Source organism: Elgaria multicarinata, chromosome 1, assembly GCF_023053635.1.
Source record: "Elgaria multicarinata webbii isolate HBS135686 ecotype San Diego chromosome 1, rElgMul1.1.pri, whole genome shotgun sequence".
In the NCBI taxonomy this organism is placed as follows: Eukaryota; Metazoa; Chordata; class Lepidosauria; order Squamata; family Anguidae; genus Elgaria; species Elgaria multicarinata.
Window position 1 is genome coordinate 122,432,851 of NC_086171.1, and position 24,407 is coordinate 122,457,257.

A 24,407-nucleotide genomic window follows, 5' to 3' on the forward strand; every position below is an offset into this window, starting at 1 on the left:
GTCTGCTAAAAGTTCTCTTCTTGCACATTAATATGCATGCCCAAGCATATTTGGAAGCTGCTGTCCAAGGGTCTTGCTGATGTGACACGTCTTGTCTCCCCTTGCCCTGATATACTCAGGATGTGACATTATTTAATTTTATTCTTTTTTAGAATTTATATCCTACCTTTTTAATAAGAATTTCTAGGAGGCTAACAATTTAAATAGGAGAAGAAAATATGATCATAGACAACAATCATAAAATAGCAACAAGAGGCATCAAATCAATAAAAGACACCAGGAGCAACAGAGTGAGACACCAGCAGGTTGGGCAGATATCCTAAAAGCCCAAATTCAATAAAGCCAGAGAGAGCAGAATGGGCTTCACTTGCCACCTGAAAGACAGCAACGGAGGTGCCAGGCTGACCTGCTTAAGGAAGGAGTTCCATGGCTTAGGTGCCACCACTGAGAGGTCCATCTCTCTCTGATAGGCACCTACCTGACCTCAGAAGCAGAGCAGCCAAGGAGTGGTCTAAGGACTCAATCCTATGCATGTTTAGTCAGAAAGTAGTCCTACAGTTGTAGGACTTTTTTTCTGCCTAAACATGCATAGGATCATGTCCTAAAATATTCACTTTCAAGGTGAATATATTTATGTACAGAGTGCACTCTGTTAGAGTTCTAGCACCTGAGTGGTTATATGATTTGGCAGAAGCCCCAAGAGGCCAGCAGAACTTGAGATAGTCAAGGTCATAACCAATTCATTTGTACACCCCATTTTCCACCACACGTTATGCTCAAGGCAGTTCAGAGAACAAACAGGTACAATGACCATATTTATAATTCATTACAATATGACATTAAGAATTCCATCACATTCCATTTCAGACATTTAAAAAATGAGCATAAGACACTCCCATTATCCAGTACCAATAATATTGACACTGTACCATACTCACATTAAGCAATTCACTAAACAGTTCAGATTAAGAGATCTAACAATAAGATACCTCGCTCACACTAAACTCACACCCACCCACCCCATAGAGAGAGAAAGAGGAAAGGATAAAAGTGAAGAAAAGATAAAATAAACACAATGCACTTCGGGCAGTCCACCCTCAAGCAACAAAAAGAGGCCCTCTTCTCACCAGGGCCCCATGTCCTGAGGCAAGAAAGGGCACCCACATTCTCAAAGCAATTATCCTCCTGGCTGTCCCTAGGCAGCAGAAAACCACAATAGGCAGCATTCAGTGGAGGCTGGTGGTTCCTATATCAGTGGGGAAGTGAATCCACTCTGGGTTTCAGTCAGAACCAGCGAGAACTCTAAAGAAGGTATTCAGGGTGCTGAACCCTATCCTCTAGATACCTCCTTTAGACTGGCTCTTACTGAAACTCAGAGTGGACTCACTGCCCCTGAAACAGGGGCCACCAGCCTCTTCTGGCAAGATGGGAAAAAGCCTCTCCTTGGGCAGATGCCCTCCATGTTAAAGGGTATAGTCCAGAAGATAGCACAGCACCCTCACCCCCCCACCCCCGATTAACAGAGCTCCTTTATGAAGGAACGAAGTGTAAGAACGAAACTGTATTAGTGGAGAGTTGTGCTTTGTTTTGTGATTCCGAAAATACCACATTTTCCCCACCCCAGAAGAACCTGCAAGACCAGTTGAAAAGCACAGGAATGACACTTGAGGAGCACTAGTTTATTTTAATGCATGAGGGTGGCAATGTAGGTGGGAGCAATGTGAGAGCACCACAGTGTCGCCTAGTGGTTATGTAGCAGAACATAGGGAAAGGCAAGAAAGGAAGAGGCCCTATGTAGACATCTAATCTTAATCCTGCAAAGAATCTGGAAGCAGAAGTAGCGGGTTTTTTAAAAAAACACCCTCATCTAGAAAAGCTCAGAAAGAAAGAGAAAGAAATAAAAAGGAAGGAAAGAAGGAGCTGCTGCCAGTGTAGATAATACTGAGCTAGATGGCCCACTAGTAGGACTGGCGTCAAGGGTAGGCATAGTTGGCCACACCCCAGCAGGAGCCCACAGACAAGAGCGCCCTCTCTTCTTCACCATTGTATCATACTTGTTCAACCGCCTCTTGCTCTGGCCCAGACAAAGCTGGTGAGAATGAGGAGCAGTAGATAGCACACCCTACTTGCTCACTAGCTCTGCCTGTCAAGCATGCAATTGTTAGCAATGATGAGAAAGAGAATAAGGAGAAATAGCAGCTGGTGACAATGGCGGTGAGAGACCCACTGAAGGAGAGGGCCCATTGAAGATGCCTTGCCCCACCCCAAATCTGCAGGCAGCACAGACCTGTGATATCTCAGCGTAACGGTTTCCTATGTTCCTCTATGCATTTCAGAAAAACAGGTGTCTATGTGGAGCGCCTGCATTATATGTGATATTCCCTGAGTAGCAGAGGGAAGGAGAGTGTGCTTGTTTCTACACTACACAAAGACTGTTGCCACATGGGTAAATGGGAACTAGGCCCAAGTAGTGTTGTGGAATCCAGTATGGTGTTGCTTATAGAGGGATGAATGTGGACAGACTTGTATTCAGTCCCTGCTGCCATGGAGCTGAAGGCACCGGATGACTTTGGGTCAGCCACTATCTTATTATTATTATTATTATTATTATTATTATTTATTTATTTATTTATTTATACAGCACCATCAATGTACATGGTGCTGTACAGAGTGCTGTACTTCAGTGGGTTGTTGTCAAGATGTGGTGAGATTGGGGAGGGTTATCAGCCTTTGTCTTTCCAGAGGGAAGGCCCATATGCTAACAATCAGAAGGCATTGAGATACCCCATCTTTTTCTCCTTAATAGATTTTTTTGTTTTAAGGAAAAAGAAGGAAGAAGTGCTAAGACAGCATTAGAGGGTCAGGAGTAGACAGCAACATGGTCTGAACCCCCTGTCAATTTCCATGAATGAGGCAGAGTGATAACCCTATAAAAGCCTTGTCCAGAAGCACCTTGTCAATCAAAAGGCATCATACAGCAGTGCAACTATTCCATTTTTTCCTGGTAAGAAAATATACAGACAAAATGGTGGGAGGAGGAGGAGAGTTAGAAATGGAAGACATCCATCTGGACTCCCCATAAAATTCCATGTTTGAACCAGAAGTTGCTAGCTCTGATTTTGGTGGGCCTCTGAATCCTTTTTTTTTTTTTTGCTTTCTATCAGAACCACCCAGAACTCTAAAGGAGCTATCCAAGGTACTGAACCTAGTTTGGGTCTCTGGCTCAGCACCTCAGATAGCGCCTTAATGGTTCTGGCTGGTTCTGACTGAAACCCAGAATGGATTCATAGCTCCACCGCATTCGGAGCCACCAGCTTCTGCTGGAGTTAAAAGGACGCCTTTTCATTTTATTCTCTGGACCTTCCCGCGTGAAAAATACATATGCCAAGATTTGCGGGCACGTGGTACGACAAAGACGCTGCCGGCGGCAACCTGCCTAGCAGCAAAACCTCGTCCAGCGCCTGGCCAGGAGGACGGATCTCCTTTCGCCTTTGCTGCGGAGCTGCTGATGAACTCAGCGCATCTTGGCTGCATGCAGCAGCGGCAGCACCCAGGCGATGGAGAGGGAGTGATGGACGGGGAAGCGGGCTGGCGGAACACATACACACACCCCTCCCCGGTGTGGACGCGCCCTCTTGCATCCCCGCAGGGCTTCCTCCTGGGCGTAGGGAATCTCCTGATTGGCCGGAGGCCCTGCTGGGGCTCCCAATTAAAGTGCAGTCGCGGCGCAGAGGGAAGGAGGAGGTGTCGCCGCCGCCAGTTGCATCCCCCGTGCAGGCGGTTGGAGCCGGGCGGGCAGCGCGATCGCCTGCAAAATGGGCAGCCGGATCACTTTCTTCGAGGTGGGTGCCCCTGTGGCGGGATGGCCTGTGGGGGCGCGCGGGGGTGGGAGCTCGGGAAGGAGGGAGCGCAAGGGGTTTGGTCTCCAAGGGGATCAAGATTTCAGGAACTGGGTGGCAAGGGGAACATCTTGGGGTGGCGGGTGCGGGTGCACCCGCCTTCTGGGTCCGATCCCTTGGTTGCTTGACACCTGGTCCTTCACTAGCGGTGCCTTGGCGAGCAGGGGAGTCGCGCGTCCCACCCTCTGCTTATCTGCATTGGAGCTAACGGGAAGATCCACCAGACACTTGCATCCAAATCCTGAGCACGTTGCCTCATTGTGGCCATCGGGACGTATTTCCCAGCAAAGATGCTTAGGAGCTTAGCCTTTAAACTCATCCTAAGATCTTCCAACTTTTTCAGATCCTGGATCCACCTTTAGCCTAAAGGCGACCTGCTTTGGGGACTCACTTCTTTCTCTACCCCCACCCCTTTTCACCAAATATTTCAATGGTGGTAGTAGTGCTTTTGGTAAGTCAGTCCTGACTCATCAGTGAAGACCAGTGTAGCTAAGACATGGGATGGGAAGTGGTGGGTCTTGTATTTTAGCAGCAGGCTGCTTTTCCCTGCTTGAATTGGAACCTGCTTGATGCTTGGGTTTTGTTTGTTGCCTTTCATTGCTGTAGTGAAGTCCATGATTTTATGCCTGTGAAACTAGTAGAGAAAGTTAATAAATGCACACAGCCATAGTTTCATGCCAGCTGCTTGAAATTCCTGTGCCTGTTGCCTCTCTAGCCAAAGCCCAGGGGGTCTGGGCGAACATCACCATGCACAACATTACATCTTTAGATTACCACAAGTCATACATTTTTAGCAATTTGTTGTGCCATGCAAAAAAGCTTAAATCGATGTGAAATACATGACTAGGTGGCCCTAAACACTGCCAACACTAGCAGTCATAAGAATATATCCATGAATGATAAGCATCCGATGCAGCTGATTATCATAAAGGTCCCCAGAGCACCCTGTTCTTAGGTTACTAGATACTTTCCTTGGCGTGGCTACTCACTTCTCAGATTGTCACATCTTTCTAGTAGAAATCATTCTTGCTCTAACTTGGCTCTCTGTCTTGGACATATATGTGCATTTATTTTCTAAGTTTGCTTTCTGTTTGCTGGACAGGAGGTGGTTGATTTTCTTTCACTTTTGGCTAGCTTTTCAAGAATAACTAAGAGCAGAAAGGAGGAGATATCTTTTTACAGACCACTTTAATATTCAGTTTTACATTTATGTCTTGGATACTATATAATAGATCATTTGGAAACCTTCAACATTTCATAAAGAGCTTTATTTTAAATGGTGAGGAGAGCAATTCTATGGTCCCAGGAGAGTGACCCAGGGACTACATGATTCTTTGCAGTCCAACTTCTGAGGCCGCAGACACAGAAAGGGACTTCAGAATCTGATCCCTCCCCCCCGCCCTTTCGCAGCCATTGCAGGAGGAACCATGCCAACTGCTTTCTAAGGTTGCAAATGTGGCCTTGAAGGGGCAGGGAGAGGAGAATCCAATGGTTTCTCCACCCACAGTCCTGCCACTGCCAGCGCACCCCCTCTAGACAGGATCAGAGGCCTAGCTAGAAAAAAACAAAACCATGGAGGATGGAGAGGCAAAAATGGCCTCCTTCCTCCTTTTGCCCTGAGGTAGGAGGGCATTGGAGTCATGGAAACATCCAATTTCAGAGGCTTCTAATGAGGGCACAACCCATAGGATTGCTCCCTTATTCTGCATTGAGTCCTCATCTTTCTGTACCTCTTCTGCTCCTATGGTACACAGGCATATTGTAACTGCATTTTCAATTTCCTCCCTAACACTGACAACCACTAGGAGGTTGACATAAGCACCCCTGAGGAAAGAGAGGGCAAATCAAAAGTTCAGCTCCCTTTTTCCTTCTGCACTCATTTCCACCAGTAGTGCACTGCACCTTCTATTCCTATACTTTTGTGCCAACTGTTTTACTTCTGAGAAGTTGGGATGTTTTTGAACATTCCACAACATCACAGCAGCTTTGTTCAGAGGCTGGCAATTAACAACAGCCTATTTTTTTATCTCAGATTTTGTACTTTGGGGGGAAAACATCAAAAAGCATAATTTTAAAATGTTTGTTTGAATGTTTGGCAAATCCATTATTTTTGCAGTGAATTTCCATATTGTGTGACATTGCCTCTTATTAATGCCTTCATTAGTACAGTAAGTGACCTAAAACAGTGTCTGTAGTGTGTATAGGAAAGTGAGTGGGTGAGGATTAATAATAGGATGCAGATTATGTTTCAAACCAAGAGAAGATCGCCCCTGAAACATCACTTGCCACAATTATAGCAATTTCTTGGAAAACTCTCCAGTTATCTGCTTTGTTAAGTTCTGTTCTGTATTTGAAGGTTAATAGAATCTTAATAGTCCATGATGATTAAAAAAATTAAGGTATTTCATGAGAAACTACATGTTATGGCCAGTCTTGAGACAAAGGGTGTGTTCTGATCTCTTAGTCTTATGATAGATGCAGGACTACCCAGAGGTGGAAGAGAGAGAGAGAACCTCCCCTAAAAGATAATAGAAAACAATTGCTTGGCCTTTTTGAACTATTCTAGGCCTTGATACAAATACAGTTGAGAAGTGCTCACTACACCTTTGTCCATGGAGATGAACTGTTTCCAGATGGGAAAAAAATACTATTGAACAACTTCACAATAATTAGTCGCTGGGTGGTAATTCAGTCTTGAAATGTACTGAACAAGTGTTCTTTCATATTTTGAACCAGCACTGCATCCATAGGTGTTTTTCTAACATAGATGTTCAGTAACTATGAGGAGAAATAGATATGAGAGAATGATCAGTTATCGACTTTTCTTCACAAAAAGCTTGTATGAATTTAATCATGCACTCTTTCATATTGGAATACATTTACTCAAGGGACCCTTTATGAAGCTGAAGGAGAAAGTATAATAATAATGAGGGAAATTGCTGCTAGTAGTATTGACAGGCCCAAGATGTATCTGAGTAAATGTCTAGTTCACACATGGACCTACACACACCATATTGACATGTTGGGCTATAAATAGAAATCAAGCAGAAACATAAGATGTTAAAGAGTAGGGAACTAAATGAAACTAAAAGCTAACAGTCAGTCCCCCAGTTTTTCAAAACAGCCGAGGCCTTTCTGCAGCCTAGTTCAGGGAATAACTAACGAACTAGAGAAATAGATGAACAAAAACAAGATGGAAATTATTCCAGCATAGAGACGGTCTGTGGCAATTTATCATGAAGAAAAAGTGCAAGTGCATCATGTCCCTCAGATCGAATGCTTTAAAAGATTGGTAATATCACCGTTAGCACCATCACATTCAGAAGAATGTTTATAAAAAGTTAGAGAGAGTAATGCCTCACTCTCTGATTCATGTTTTTTTCAAAGATCCAGGCTGGTGTCCTAAAACTATAGTTGATTCTATCTGTGGAGAAAAAGTGTCCTTCTAGTGTCCTGACTTTTGAAGAAATGTAGGAGCTAGCAAAGTTAATCTAATGTAATATTTCCAGAAAAAGAGAAAATATACCAATGTATGGGATGAGATCATGGGATGTGTGTGTATTCCAAGCTTGTACTGGCCCCAAACATGATACTTGAGCCCTGGGAACAACTCAAGAATGAATGAAAAGGAAATATCCATATGAACTTTCTCTGTAGATTCATATTACAACTTTGGGATTTTGGTACCGAATACAAGTATAAGTACTCAAGACTAGTCCAACAGATATTAGCCTAATCCTGTAATCATGTCACCAACCAACAATATCTTGGTTGGATCCTGTGGCCATTCAGAGCCATACATAATTTTTTTTGGGGGGGGGGGGTGATGCTTAAAGCTTTTGCTAGAAAAATTAAAATTGTGGAGAGTTTTAGTAAGCTGAGAGGAGAATTTTAAATTTGTGAACATGCACATTAAGGGAATGTAGGGCTTTTGGATGCTCTCCACTTACAACAGAGGTATTGAACCTCTTTCAGCCTGAGGACCGAATTCCATTTTGTTCTTAGCAGCTACATTCCAGTGGTGGGAGGGGCTCAAGGCAGAAGGGGAGAGGCCAAGTGAAAGGGTCAGGGCCAAACTACCAAAAATACCTGCATATGTTAGCTGTTGTTGGTATAGTTGAGGGTTGTTTCTCCCTTCAACAAGCCATGCCGTCTGAGTTCCGATGACACAACATGCCACTCTTGTGCGGGTGATTAGGCAAATTGCACCTGGCATGTGATCCAGCTTAAACAAGCACTGTTGGTCATGCCAACTGGCTTATGGAGAACCTGATTTGAATTCTTTTATCATTTCTGCAACCCTAAAGGCTTAGAAACTCTTTCTGGATTATTTTATTCATAAAAGCTAAACGATTGTGCAGATCCTGCAGAAGAGACGGAGGAAGAGGCGGAGGCAGAGGCGGCGGCGGCGGCGGCAGCGGCGGTCCCACATCGCCCCTCGCGAGGAGGAATGGCTCCGAGTGATTGACATCGTTGGGGCCTAGAGCGTCCTTGCCGCCGCCGTCCACCTCCCCGCCAGCCTCCTGCTGCTGGCGAAAGAGCCACCCGGGGCGGAGAGCTTGGCGGAAGAAGCCGCCGCCCCGCCTTCTTCCGCCCTGGGTGGCTCTTTCGCCGGCAGCAGGAGTCCGGCGGGGAGGTGGGTGGCGGCGGCAAGGACGCTCTAGGCCCCAACGATGTCAATCACTCAGAGCCGTTCCTCCTTGCGAGGGGCGATGAGGGGCCTCCTCCTCCTCCTCCTCCTCCTCCTCCGTCTCTTCCTCCATCTCTTCTGCAGGATCTACACAATCGTTTTGGGGGCGCACTAGAGGCGCACGCAAGCGCCTTCAGTATGACGTGTAGATGCCCTCCTGGTCCTGAATACTCCCTAAAGAGAATGTGCTGAGTGTATTTATTCGTGAGATTCACATTTTTCTCAATTAAATAATGCAGACAAGTCCCATAGTGTGCAGATGTGAATCGTAAACTCATCAATAATAAATCCAAAATAAATAGAAGCACATAGATTTTTGTCAATAACGTTGTAAGCATCAGGACCTGACTTGAGCCATCAGTGGTCTTTGGGGATCAGTGCCTTGAATTCCTGACAGAATATTCTCAATGGCACAATAGAAAATCTGGATTCAAATTGAATGAGCGCATATTTCTCAAAGAATGTATTTCTTTAAAGCAGGTTAGCACAACTTTAACTCATCAAGCTGAACACAACCCATTAGTCATGAATTATGGCCTGCTAGGACCTTGACAATTTCCCTGTTTCTGGAGTCCCCCACAGCAGCAAATATAAGAGGCTACTTGAGCTCCTGGTGAGTTGCCTTACATGGCTGGTGGGAGGGCCAGCGTCAAAAGTAGGCATGGTTGTGCACCTGTTGAGGGCCCACACCTCCTGGATTTCGTCCTCCTTTTCACCACTGCAGCCTGCTTGTTCACCTGCCTCTTACTCTGGCCCAGACAACAGTGGTGCTGAGAAGGAGCAGACGCCACGGCCGACTTGCTCCCTGGCTCTTTGCCTGTCAAGCAAGCAAGTGATAGCAATGAAGAGAAAGAGGATGAGGAGCAATATCGCTTCATGACAATGGCAGTAGGAAGATAAGACTAGTCACTGAGGGAGGAGGTCTCACCGAGAGTGTCTTGCCCAAAGGCCCTCAAAAACTGAATCCAAATGCAAGTTATTAGAAGTGCTAACATCAGATGAGCAGGAATTCATTGTGTTGGAGGAAACAATCTCATGGCCAACCCCGCGACATTTTGCTACCTGAGGTGGAACAGTCAGTGCCCCTTCCCCCAAGTCAAGGCACGTAGTACCCAAGCCTGGGCAAGTTATTTTGGCACCTGAGGCAGACAACCTCACAAGTGCCTCTCCCCATCTCTGGCAATATAAATGTATTAAATAACTGGTAATTTACTGCTCTTTTGTGACACCGACTGCTTCATCCTGCCTGACTGTAAGGCTGGCCCTCCATTTCCTTACTTCAAACATTGGCTGGGAAATAGGGTTACTTCAGTGCACATTTATTTGCAAAAGGGGAAAAAATGTTCTCGTGTAAATGAACAAAGTGCGCTCTTACATTCTGAATAATTTATTCTCCCACTTGCAACTAACATTAGTACTCTTGTTTTTATTTTTGCCGAGTTATTTGGAAAACTATTTGCTGTTGTTAATGGGTTGGAGTTGGTGTAGAAATAGCAATTTTAAGTAATGTCAGCTTTGCTGAGTCATATAGCTTCTGGAACAAATAACTTTCTTACATGTGGGAGATCAAAATGTATTTTCCTAAACAATTGCCTTTTAAATGAAGACACAGCCACATTTATTATACTATTACTAACTTAACTGTATGTCATACAGTCCTATCCTTGAGTTATGCCCATGGGGTAGGGTAGGATTGCTTCTCACTGCAACTCCTGTGCCAATGAAACACAATGCGATGTTAGTGGGGGCAGGGGATAACACTGGTATACCCTTGCATAGGTGAGATATCACTGCCAGCTTGGGTCTGTAGTCCAGCAGAATTTTGCTGGTACGGGTTGGGGTGGGGGAGAGATTCTAAGTAAAGTAGGGACATGGCAGTGAGGGAATAGTCACTGGAATCCTGTGCTCTTAGGGGTCTGTTCCATGTCAAAGACAACATGACATTATACCTGCAAAAGAGTTGGTGTAAATTAAGACTCCTTCTGGAATCAGTGGAGAGTCCCAGATGGCAACTAGGAATCCCTCTCTCCCTAGTCCAAATTTCCCCCACGTCCCATTGTCAGAGGAAGTGCACGCACAACCCTTGTACAGCTAACGGCACTGCACACACAGCCCTAGATGACTGACATAGAGTTTGTGTAGTTGGGATCCAGTCCAGAAAGGTAAACCATGGGTGAAAGATGGTTTCCATGGGTGGAACTTTACTGTTGAATTGGGACGTTTATGGGTACATGTTTTCATTTACATTGCCCCAAGGGCTCCTTTAATTTCAAAGATTGTTGCTGTCATTTGTTTTTAATTTGCATTTTAACATTGCTTCATTGTTTCCAAGCTCAATTTAAAGTACTAATGTTCACCTTTAAAGCCCTAATCAGTAGGGGGTCAGGTTACTTGAAGGACTTGCCTGCACCCTTATAAACCTGCATGGCCTCTGTGATTGGCCTCAGAAGCCCTGTTCTTGGGCCCACTGTTAAAAACCACCAGATTGGTGGGTACCACGGAAAGGGTCTTTTCAGTGGTGGCTCCACATTTCTGGAACTCCTTTGCTTAGTAAGTGCATATAACTCTCTCACTGATGACCTCTAAGTGGAATTTAAAAATGTCTTTGCTCTGTTTGGCATTGGACTGATGGGTTTGTGTGCTGGGTTTCATGTTTCAATTGCTGCTTTTTCAGCCTTAATTTATTGGTCTTGTTTTAATGCAGGGGTGCTGAACCTCTTTCAGCCTGAGGGCTAGATTCCATTTCAGAGAAACTCTTAGTGGTGGGAGAAGCCAAACCCAAAAATACCAGCATATTTTAGCTTAAAGCTCTTCTTGCCAGTAACTACGTCTTAGGGGAGGCATTTCAACCTTTTAGAATAGGGAAAAACTCTATTTTTTATAGTTTTGCAGTAGCATTTTCCAAGAGAGTATTTGGCTTCTGTTGCCAGGCTGACCCTACAGGGAACAAAAGTTTTAAGAATTGCTACATAAGCACATTAAATTCCATTATAATTAAAGTTCTGCCCTGGCAGTAATATTTATACTGTATTATTTCTGTTGGTGTTTATATCGAGAGAGAGGTAAAATGTGTAAGGCTGCCGGGGGTGGGTGGAGAGAGGGAGAGGTTCCATCTCCAGGTAAGAAAAAGTTGCCTTACTCATCAGAATGTAATCTGTTGTATTGAATATAAGAAATTTTAAAAAGAATACCATTAAAATACATGGTGCCACTTAGGTTGCCACTTTTTCCGCTGTGACTTAATGCTGCACAACAGATAGAAACTATGCCAGGAAGAGTATAATCTGCTTAATTGTTTCCTGTCATGCAGCTATTAAAATTATAGGATCCTTGCCAGAAAAAAAGAGGTAGCAATTCTAGCCTCAGATGACACAAGCATTCTATTGCTTGCCAGTACACAAGTAAGGCAAGTATGTTATGGAGCATAAACAACAAAATTAGTGTTCTGAGAGCTAGACAAGATGCCCAAGATATGGGATGGAGTAGAATAGACCCATCTAACAATGGAATCCAGTCACAAGGTATTCCTGATGGACCTGCACTGAAAGGACTTCGCTCGCTACAGTTTAGGTCAGAGTTGGCATTAGACATTTTGCCCCAGCCATCTTTGGGTGGGGCATCCTTTTCTTATGCTAACTTTATTTTGATGAGGCAATGGCTGCATTTGGATGTCACACTAAACTATGGTTTACTGCAGGGGTGGGTAAGCTTATGCCCAAGGGCCAAACCTGGCCCTCCTTGAGTCCCAGTCCAACCCTCTGGTCATGATCTCTTCCGCTGACCCCACCCCCTTTACCCCAGCCATTGATCATTTCATGGTTTCTCAGCTATTGTGCAATTTTTCCCCATTCTAAGCTGTTAACATGCCTCTGCTCAGGCTTAGTTACTGGTAGGAAGAGCTTTAGGCTATAATAAGCTCCTATATTTTGTAATCTTGGCCCCACTGCATTTGCCTACAGCTCCACCCATCATCGGAATGCACGCCTCGAGATCTTCTCTGTAAATTGAATTTTGGCCTAGGGCTGAAAGAGATTACCCACCCCTGGATTAGTGAGACATGAATGAGCCTGGCCTCCCCCTGGGATTGTGTGCGCCCTTCTCTTCCTCCAGCACAGCCAAGAGTTCGAAAGTTTCCATTTCTGATTAAACAGAGCTTACTATGTCATTTGAACCTGGCAAACAGTGGTGGATCTTAACTATGTTTAGTTTCAGACAAGCCAACTTTAAACTGTAGTTTATGAAACTGACTTGTTTAAATTAATTTAGTTAAAATTAACCACAGTTTGCCAGGTTCTCTAAATTCCCCCTCACAACCGTGCCAGTGGCAACATGTGAAAGTAGTTATGTTTGAGGAAATGTTACTAGAAAAAAAAATGTGAGGAAGTGTCTTTATCCTGGTTAGGGATAGCAGATCTAACTGATCAGCAGGGCACTGACCAAAGTACTTCATCTGAAGTTCGTGTAACACAAGAATTATTCCATAAATTCCGGTTGAGAAAATAGAAATCCTTTGTTTGAGATCCATCTTGAGGATGGTTGGATGGCTTCCCTAATGAAAGAGGAAACATCCACGAAAAAAGAAATGTACTGCATTATAATTTCATGCACTCTTGAGCCCCGTGGAACAGAATACTAAATGTAATGCCAGGAGCATTTTCTGAGCTGCAAAGAATATTAAGCTCCTTTGGCTAGGTTCTTTCAACTGCTTATTCTTTTAACAGTTCTATTCCAAAGGCAAACTTTGAGGGTATTTTCATATTCTGTGTTTGTAAAGCAAATTAGTGTGCAAGAATCAGCCCCAAAGCAGCAGCAAGGCGATTTACAGATAGCTTCCCTAAATATACTCCATTCATTTTAGTGGGTGATTTTGTAATGTTAGCAGGAAGCAAATTATTCCATGTGCAGATGCCTGGAGGGAAGCAGTTCTGAGGAATCTCAGCAGGGAATTGAAACCTAGGGCAGCAGCCATTTTGAGTTCAGTTGGAGTAAGAGTAAGTTGCGCAGTGTTATGTCTCCTGTGGTATCATTTTATAATGATTTTGTAAAGTTTTGTAGCAGCAAGTATTGACTTGGTGCAATTAAGACTATAGTATATGCCAGTCAATTCTGATGAAACACGTTACAGGCTTCAGATGACTTCTGGGTACCTATGGAATTACAGATGGTAATTCTGTGCAGCTCGTGAAGACAATATTGTTCCGCCTAGCTTTCAGTAGTTAGTGTCGCTCTCTGTTTTTCTCATTAATCCCTGGTTTTAAAGTATGTTTTAGATTTTTGTGTTTTTATCTATTTTAATATTTTTGTTTCTATTGTACATTGCCTTGAGAACTTACAGAGTGGAGGAGCAATCCAGTAGTCTAAATAAATAATAAATAAATAAAATTTGTCTATAGACTCACTTGTAAACTATAAAATCTAAAAACAACAACATCCACAGTAGGGCCCAATTTTTCAGGTTTTAATACAAGAGATTTAGGAGTTTGGGTAGGCAAAAGCACTGTCACGGTCTTGTTACCCTTTATTGCGAGGGTAATTAGGACTGCTATGTCTTAGGGTTTTCACGGTCATTTCAGGGTTTTATCCTCCATCTTGGAATTCCCAGAACAAGAATAGAGATCTCAGTCTAAAGGGTTAGAACCAAGAGCAAAGTTATTTTTCAGTTTGTCTTAATCTACCCCTATGTCTGCCAGGAGCAGCCAGACTCCACTCTCTGAGACCTTCCAGATAAAATTTCCTTCTACTAGGCTCCACCCTACTCTACCAGACTGTACCCTCTGGCATTAGTCTTTAGTTCCCAGGTTCAAGACCTGGTAAACTTAATCATTCATACCACAGCCATCCTCTGTGTTATCATTTTTAAATGTAATGCAATGGGTGTCCGTACATCAAATTGGCCGCCCTCAATTGCTGCCCTCCTTGGCCCTCTTCAGTCGGACCTTCTCAGCACACATGCAACACATATGGGAAAAGGAGAATGGAATTGTGCCACTAGCCTTGCCCCCTTAATGTAACATCAGTGCAACATCTACAAAAGGGCAGCTACGTCTGCACTGCTGTATGTGTGTAGGTGCTCCATGTGACTGGGGCCCCCTTTGCAAATAAGTGCTGCTCTACTCAAGAGGTAGTGCTGAACATACTTGAAGAAAAGTGAAAGAAGTTGTGTTGCCACTTACACATGAAAGAAGGAGACAAAAAGAGGATGCCAATTTGCATAATATTTGCATATGCTAATTTATATGCATAATTGCAAATTTAGAAATAATGGCTATAATTGAAATTGAAATACAGTACTTCTCACCATAGTGAGGAAGGCTAACCTATATGTCTTGATGGGCAACTTCAAGGTTCCTGGTGTCTTCTTCTGGTTTTTCTAAACCAGCCTTGGAATGGGCAGCTCATCAAATAGATGATTCCTTCAAAGAGAAGACAGACAGCTCTTCAAAGAGAAGAATGCCCTCTGTAAAGTAGACCACACTAATTCAGTGGGGCGGTCCTGCTCCCCCTTCTCCACAATTTTTGCCTACGGTGTGGAGAACGTCTGAGGAGGGCTATGTGTGATGCCATTGTGATGGATATGCATGTCACATTCACAACTGGTGATAGGACTAATAGCAGGTGAAACTTGGACTGGGGGTGGCAGGTGAGATCAGCAGAAGATAGCAGTCAAGGGTGATGGTGATCCTTCAAACCTGCTTTGTTCTGCTTGCATCATGAGATTTTCTTCAGCGGACACACACTTTTAATGTTTCCAGTCAAGCATCTGTTTGTATTACCTCCAGTTCTGCTGCTTAGCAACGGGCCATAGCGAAGAAGGAGTTTTCTGGCATGGTTTATTGCCAGCTCTGGCTGGGTAATTTTGATCTGAAAATAGGCCTTCGCAGAGAAATGTTTGGAAAGTTTAATTTGACTTCTAAGAAGTAATCAGATGCTTGGGGTATGAGGAGAAACTGTGCCCCAGCCCTAATTAAATCAAAAGGAGTCTCACTTACACAAGCACTTTCTAAGCAGCACAGTCAGGATTAGTTCATTTTGCACTGCTCTTTCTCAAGCCTGGTTGCTCATAGACTGTACACAGTAAGCATTTTTCTTGCGAGTGATTTAAAAAAAAATCAATATGGCATTCAGTTGTAAGTACCAAGCAAGACAGTCCAGCAGCAGGGAGGGCCTGTTCCATATACAAGTGGTTGCAACTATAAATGAGAACATGTTGTAATTGGACCCTGGGGCATTCCTCCGATTGCTTTCACGTCCTTTAAAAATAATGATAAAATGATCTACAAGCATTTGATAAACATATGACACAGATGACACAAAATTGGGTGGGATAGCTAATACCCTGGAAGACAGATAGTGATCTTAATAGGCTGGAGTGCTGGGCTGAAAACAACAGAATGAAATTTAATAGGGATAAATGCCAAGTTCTACATCTAGGAAATAAGAAACCAAAGGCACAAGATGGGGGATACTTGGCTCAGCAATACCAGAAACGAAAAGGATCTTGGAATTGTTGTAGATCACAAGCTGAATATGAGCCAAAATGGCTGCAAGATATGGCTGCAAGAAAGGCAAATACTATTTTGGGCTGCATTAATAGAAGTATAGCTTCCAAATCACGGGAGGTAGGCCTCATCTAGAGTATTGCATCCACTTCTGGGCTCCACAATTCAAGAAGGAAGCAGACAAGCTGGAGCATGTTCAGAGTAGGGCAACCAGGATGATCAGGGGTCTGGAAACAAAGCCCTATGAGGAGAGACTGAAAGAACTGGGCATGTTTAGCCTTTAGAAGAGAAAACTGAGGGGAGACATGATAGCACTCTTCAAATACTTAAAAGGTTGTCACACAGAGGAGGGCCAGGATCTCTTCTCGATCCTCCCAGAGTGCAGGACATGGAATAACGGGCTGAAGTTACAGGAAGTCAGATTCCGGCTGGACATCAGGAAAAACTTCCTGACTGTTAGAGCAGTACAACAATGGAACCAGTTACCTAGGGAGGTTGTGGGCTCTCTCACACTAGAGGCATTCAAGAGGCAGCTGGACAACCATCTGTCAGGGATGCTTTAGGGTGGATTCCTGCATTGATCAGGGGGTTGGACTCGATGGCCTTGTAGGCCCCTTCCAACTCTGCTATTCTATGATTCTATGATATCTATTTAGTCCAACCTTACTCTGGTGTTCATATCCCACATATGACAATGCAAACTCACCAGCAGTTCATTGGGGAAATATGTTTTATACTGTACTAAAGAAATGCTGTTTAAGCACACTACTACCCTATAACAATAATATATGTGCAATGCAATCCTATACCTGTCTACTCAGAAGTAAGACTCACTGAACTGAATGGTACAACTCTCAGGGAAGTGAGTATAGGTTTGCAGGCCAAACGTATACTGTTTCCCCCCTACTAATACTGTCTCTAATGGTAGACCAGAGCTAAATCTACACTACTGCTTTATAGTGGTATTGAAGTGCACTGATAACTGTTGGGGCACATAACACATTCCATGTAATGCGTTTAAGTGTTATTTCCTGCTTTTTATTCCACATTATCCAAAATATTGCAGTAAATCTCATGGTGGGTCCTATGAGGTATAACCGCCATAATAATAATAATAATAACAACAACAACAACATTAATGCGCAATGGGGATATAGCGTTACCATGATGGGATTGTAATGTTTTGAGACAAGGTGTCGAACTGGCCCTGGCTCGTAACTGTGTGCTGTGTGTCTTAAGAAAGCAAATCCCTTTCTTCCTATTTCCTAATGTGTGTGTATGTGTGTGTAAAAATATTATATGGAAGCAATAGAGTTATTGTCAATTTAATTGTTGTTTTTAAATGAGTGACTGTGAATTTTTTATTCTAAAGTCAAACAAGCCTGAACTTGTGAAAATATATTTTATACTGCAGGCTCGTACAGATATAACACTGCCATATCATCTGTACAGTGATTTCAGACTTTGCGCTTAACGGGAACTCTGCCCAACCCTAACCAGGTTAAGTTTGCTGCTCATGTTACAGTTAACTATAGTTAAATCTGGTGGAGAGAATACCTGGAAGGATTAGATCAGTGGAGGGAGAGTGGGAAACTGAACCTCAGGCTTGATCAGCAACATTGTGCTTGTACTGGCCCACTGATGTAAACTCGGGGTGTCCAACTGCAAGTTTTCCCCAGTTTGATTTTATCTGACCCTACCAAATGTAAATTAAGGTCTTGAGAAGACTGCCTGCAATTTCACCTGTCAGGAAGAATACCGTGTTCAAGTTGTAAGAAATAGAGATTTCCCGCATTTTAACGTTACATCTGTTTTTGCTCTTGCGTGTAACATAGATTTAACTTTTGTAAACTGCCCAGAGAGCTCCGACTATGGGGCAGTATATAAATCTGATAGATAAATAAATAAACTACACACATTATGCTCGAGTTCACATGCTCCATAACTAGGAAGTCCTTTCTGAATATAGTACCAACTTTACTACGGCAAATGTCCACTTCTTTGTGGGGGTGGGATGATCAGTTTGTGTCGCAAAACACACTTCTGGCCTCCAGACCACTTTCTGTAGCATACAGTGGATGAGGTGACCAGAGGAGAGGGCTGCTGCATCTTTAATAGTTATGAAGAAGAGAGAATTTCAGCAGTGGCTTTAATGGCGTATTTTTTGCCTGGCCATCCTACTGACAATCCTCAAAGATACAGAAAGTTGCCTAAAAGCTGACCTACTCATTAAAGTCTATCTTTTGTTTCAAGTCATGCATGCTTTTAAGAACTTCACCCTCAGCAAAGATGATTTTTTTTCAGGATGAGGATGTAATGACCACATAAAGTTGGCATAATATTATCACCCGGTTACACAGATCTGGTTTTGTGAGTTATGCTGGAACATGGCGGTAGTAAGATAGGGCATGATAGGGCTATTGTGCTGGAAATAGCCAACATTAGTAGATTCATTGTTGCGTTGTGCAAAATTGGTGTACAGTAAAGAAAAGGATGGAAGCAATACATGGAATGGATGGGAATGGGAAAGATCTTTCTCACACCAATCTGGACACCACGTTAACATAACACAGACCATACCCACCTCTTAACTTGTGTTAGCTCCGACATTCAGCACACTGGGATGGCTGGACAGTTTCCACTTGCATCCCATAAGAGGCCACCTTGGTGCCATACCATTGTTCTCTAGCAGTGACTCTGGGCAACACATTCAGCTATTTCTGAAACTAAAAAGTTTGGGTTGGATCCAGGATCTGCCTTCTGCAAGAGGAAGAACTCTCTGCAGTTGAGCCAACCAATGCAGTTGATCCAACTTAAATCTGGATTCAACCCCTAGTATGCTCAGCTGTAGAAGATGCCTTATCAGCTTATCAGCTTACCTACTGATGGTCGGATCTGCAGTACTCTGTTTTCTGCTCACACAGTTCATCAGCATAAGATCGGTCAAACTGATTTATCCACTCGGTGTCTTCTCTTAGGTGGAAATCCTCGACTGGAAGACAAAGCAACAGCTATGCTTTTTGGAAAAGGTAAATAACAACAACAACAACAACAACAACAACAACAACTTTATTACTACATTTACATAGCATGTTTTGAGTGTTCCCGGTGTGTGAGATATATTTTCTCAGTAATACTTAAAACAACCCTCTCTCCTTTTTTGCCAATTACTCTAAGCTTATCAGATGGTGGGATGAAGAATCTGGGGGTAGGGGCAATATAATTGCCCCCCCTCCAAATGTGGCAGGGAAATACATTGCAAAGGACCAGTGATTGCTTGGCAGCATGACAAAACACAGCATGTGGGAAGCAATGACTATTAGGGGATGCAATAAAAACAGGGAGAGGGAGAGAATACAGTCCTCCTAAATTAGGACAAGAGGCCCAGAGAGTAAGAGAGAAGTAGGTCAGTATCATTATTCCAATTTTGCAGATAGAGTAGTTAACCAGTTATTTCTTCTTTTCCCTAAAATTAAAAGGCAACTGATCAGCTTGAAAAGCCCTTTTGAATGTCTGCATGCTTACTTATACTCTATTTTTTGTTACCTAGGTTGAGCCACACACTACAATATGTGACATCAGGCTAATGTTCCATAAAATATGTAAGTATTGGTATTTCATAAGAATGTTTAAAATGTGAGGTCACTGTTCAAGAAATACTGGAATTATATGTCATTTCATGCAGTCTGGGGAAAAGACGAAGTGACTTAAGCTTTGCACATGTTCAGGTGCAAGTTGTGTATCTTAATTGCAGAAGAGCAAGAAGGTCTGGGTTGATGCAGTAGTGCAGCTTTTGCAATGCCCATTTTTTCTTCTTTGCATAGGCAGAAAATTACTTTAAAAATCCCAGTGAAAATAATAAACATGGCAGAGCACTAACTAGCAGGAAGTAGAAAAGATGACTAGGATTTTTTTTTAATCCCTACAGATCCTCAGTGGTATCCAGCAAGGCAATCTATAAGACTTGACCCCAGTAAGTATTAATCGAATTTAAGAAGAGCCAGGGTCCATCTAGTCTAGCATTCTGATCAAGCAGCTGTTGACCAGGAACCCACAAGCAGGACACGAGTGCAACATCACTCTCCCAACCATGTTCCCCTGCAGCTGGTGTACATAGTCTTACTGCCTGTGCTACTGGAGGTAGCACATAGGTATCAGGACTAGTAGTCATTGATAGCTTTCTCCTCCAGGAATTTGTCTAACTCCCCTTTGAAAGCCATCCAAATTAGTGGCCATCACTATGTCTTGTGGAAATGAATTCAGTAGATACACTATGTGAAGAAGTACTTGCTTTTATCTCTGGAATCTCCCACCAGTCAACCTCATGGGATGACCGTACTGGGTTCTAGTATTATGAGAGAGGAAGAAAAATATTTCCCTATCCACCACGCATCATTTTGTATACCTCTATCATGTTTCTCTAAACAGTCCCAGTTGCTGTAACTTTTCCTCATAGGGGAGATGCCCCAGCCCCTTGATCATTTTAGTTGCCCCTTTCAGCCCTCTTTCTAACTCTACAATATCTTTTTTTAGGGGTCTGGAACTGTACACAATATTCCAAGTGTGGTTGCATCATGTATTTGAATAAGGGGATTATGATCTTGGCCATTTTATTTTGATTCCTTTTCTAATTATACTTAACATAGAGTTTGCCTTTTTAACAGCAGCCTCACACCGTGTCAACTGGGATGACGATGATAATGATACTCAAAGCGGTTTACAGTAAAATACAAATTCCCATTACGATGTTGTCATATCATTGAAATAACAGCATTCAAAAATATTACTGCTATGTTAACTTTTATAATAGAAAAGGCTCTGTCAGTCAAGAGATGTCTATAACCCTGTAGCTGTAGAGGGGGCCACTGCTGGCTCCAGGATTTTGGGGGGCCCTTAGGCAAGGCACACTCAGCGGTAGGGCATCTTGGGTCCTCCATGCAGAGGGAGAACAGCAGTGCTTCCAGAGCACTGATTCTTCGCTGGTCTCGGCCCCTCAGAAGATGGCCAGCCTCATGACCCTCTGGAGCTGGCCCTGGACAGGAAAGCAGCAATGATAAAAAAAATCACGTATATAAAGCAGCTGTCATACAACACTTCTTGCTGTGATGTTTATCTCCACCACTAATCAAATGTCTTGGTCCTCCAAAGGATATTAAGGGAGGGACTGTAGTTCAGTTGCAGAGCACATAATTTGCACATATAAGGTTCATAACTGGAACTCCTGGCATCTCCTTTTAAGGCAGAGATGCTGAACCTCAGATCCATGGGCCAAATCCAACTTAGGGACCTAATCCAGCCCTCCCAAGTACCCCAGATAGCCACATCCCCCTTTCTCCCCAATCACCAATCGTTTGGTAGTTTCATGGCTTTTCTGCAGTTTCCCCCCATTCTAAAAGGTTGAAATGCCTCTCCCAAGGCTTGTTTAAGGGCAGTGAGAGCATTAAACTAGATTATGCAGGTATTGGGGGCATATTTGGTATTTTAGCACCACCTCATTTTGCCTTCAGCCCTCCCACCACTAGAACATGGTCCCAAGAATTTCTCTAAAATTTAGTTTGGCTCTCAGGCTGAAAAAGGTCGGACACCGCTGAGGTAAGGGGTCTCAGGCAGCAGTACCCCTGGGTGAAGCAGCAGAGAGATATTGCCAATGGTGTGACTCAGGATAGCAGCCTCCCCAACCTGGTATCCTCCTCATGTGCTGTACTAAAACTCCCATCATCCCCAGCTAGCAGTTGTAGGCCAACACATCTGGGGCCCACCAGCTTGGGGAAGTATAGTATAGTTTCGTATTTATTAATTTCCACCTGTTCCTTCTCGTACTCCTCCAAATGTGAAGCATTGTAACTGTTCCTCTCTTCTTCTCAGAAGGCAAATCACTGAGGGATGAAGAAATCCTCCAGGTGCTCCCTGTTGGCACAACTGCTACCCTCTATTTTAAAGATTTAGGGCCTCAAATAGGATGGACTATGGTGAGCTTCAAAGCCTGAGACGTTTAATTAATCATGGTTTTACCATAATTAATTCTCGCACCGCTTTCTTTTTGTGCTGATGTAAAGTTCCCATATATTCTTTGGTTGCCCAGAGAGTGGAGACTCTTTTCGCTCTCCTTTTTTGTCAATTATTCTAAGCTGACGAGATGGCAGCATGAAGAATCCAAGGGTGATGGGGCGGGGAGGGAATATAATTGTCACAAAAACTTGGCCGGGAAATTCATTGCAAAGGAGCAGTGGTTGCTTAGCAACAAGATAAAACACAGCTTGTGGATGGCAAGGGCTATTTGGGGATACAATAAAAAAAAACAGATACAGTCATCCTGAATTAGGATGCGAGGCCCAGAGGGAGAAGCTAGCTTCCTGACCCAGTCCTATGGAATAGGACCTTCTTTGGTAAAATAAAGTCCCTGGCTCCTACCGTTACTTCATTTTTTTTCTTCCCCAACTCCAGTAACAGCAGGAATTAAACAGATGAAATCTTTTCTAGCAAAACGATGTAGCAACGTGGAACTTTTACCTGTTGGTTTTCTGCCTCTCATGACTGTTAAAGACACTGAGTTGGGGGCGGGGGGGAAGAGACTCTTTAAAAAATAAAGAGCTGGAATGAGAGGTTTATGAAGGCAAGACTGGAATTTGTGGGTGCAGCAGGTAGGGTCCAAAGCCCCCTTCCCCCTTAATTGGTTCTGATAACTTGATACATAACTATTTTCCTTTTGGAATTTAATATCAACACACATATTATGAGATCAGACTAGGGACTGATCCTGACACAATATCTCTTTCACACTGACTCTTTTCCCATTTGCTCTTTTAAAATGGACATGGATAGTAAACCAATGTACAATATAGGTTGTACATTGTAGAAATGCTAAATGCAGACCTCTTTATTGAACTAACCAGTTTTCAAGTTAGGGAGCTTTCATTCTACTCTGCCAGTTAACTGCCCAGAGAGCTTCGGCTATTGGGCGGTACAGAAATGCAATAAATAAATAAATAGCTGTTTTAAGATAATCTCCTATTATGCACCTTTTATTGTCTCATGGAGAATTTCTTCATAATTCCTTATGAAGAATTTCAGTGGAATCCAGGTATAGTCTATTATAATATTTTTTTTTATTATTTTTATTTCATAGTTAACCTGTTTTTCCTTCAAGGAGTTCAGAGAAGCACACATGCTTTCCCACCTTTCCATTTTATCCTCATTGCAACTGAGGATAGAAAATGACTGGCCCAAAGTCACCCAGTGAATTTCATGGCTAAGCCGGGATTCGAACCCCAGTCTTCACATTCAGACCCAGTTTGCCCAATGAAATAACACACACTTTGTTAACCATGAGTTGTGTGGGAGCATTTGAGAGTGGGTGAGTGAGGTGGCTTTCAGCCGCTCAATTCCAATGTGTTAAACACCCAAGAAATGTTCCTTCCCTGAATTGTTCTCTGTGACATCCGAATCTGGAAACCTACGTTATTGAGGAAGAAACAAGTCAGAGTTATAACCCATGGTTTGTTCTTGGATTATAACTCTGGATTGTTTCTCCCTCAACAACCCAGAGTTCTGGGTTTGGACATCACAGAAATCAACCCAGAGACGAGTGTTCTTGGGTTGTTTGGCATACCAGAATCAGGCAAACAATCAGGAACCGGCACATGTGCTTATGACCACATGCCCCCAAATAAACTGTTTCATTGTGCAAATGGCTTCACTGAATCCAGCAATAAAGACCAGGGATGGGAAACACATGGCCTACAGGGCTCTTTTGCTCCACCATCATATAAAATAATAATAATGATGCCTGGAGCCTAACTATGGCTGGCATTAGGCCTTTGATGGCATTCGGTGCAGCTGAGAATTGCCGTGGTATCAGTCTAATATCTTTTCTCTCTTTTGCAGGTATTTTTGATAGAATATACGGGCCCATTGTTCATCTATTTTGTGTTTTATTTCCGCATGCCTTTTATCTATGGCCTGGATGACAGGTTTACCTCAAGCCGGCATTCAGTTGTTAAGTAAGTTGCACGTCAAGGCGAGAGGACTTAATGCTTGGGTATCAGAACTTTATTCCAAAATGTCTTGCCATATTTGTCTCTTTAGATTTCTGAAACGCTTTTATCTTGCTGTTTCTAGCTTGGCATGTATCTGCCATTCTTTCCACTACATCAAAAGGTTGATTGAAACAATATTTGTTCATCGGTTCTCCCATGGGACTATGCCACTGAGGAATATTGTTAAGGTAAATTGTCACAAAATCTACTTGCAGCCCTTATATAAAACCCAATCTGGCCACTCTAGCAGCCCAATTTTTGGTGCAGCTTTTGGGGTAAGATA

The 24,407-nt window shown here is 43.2% G+C and overlaps 1 protein-coding gene across 1 annotated transcript in view; it reads left to right on the forward strand.

The window, feature by feature from the left end:
- The first annotated feature begins 3,792 nt into the window (after positions 1-3,792).
- LOC134392899 (very-long-chain enoyl-CoA reductase-like) overlaps positions 3,793-24,407 on the forward strand; it is a 35,771-nt gene continuing 15,156 nt past the window's right edge. Inside the window, exons 1-7 of the mRNA XM_063117649.1 lie at positions 3,793-3,842; positions 19,067-19,117; positions 19,639-19,690; positions 20,017-20,061; positions 21,954-22,057; positions 23,973-24,088; positions 24,207-24,312. Coding sequence (XP_062973719.1) covers positions 3,816-3,842; positions 19,067-19,117; positions 19,639-19,690; positions 20,017-20,061; positions 21,954-22,057; positions 23,973-24,088; positions 24,207-24,312 — 501 coding nt within the window. The 5' untranslated portion in view covers positions 3,793-3,815. The remainder of the gene's footprint in view (positions 3,843-19,066; positions 19,118-19,638; positions 19,691-20,016; positions 20,062-21,953; positions 22,058-23,972; positions 24,089-24,206; positions 24,313-24,407) is intronic.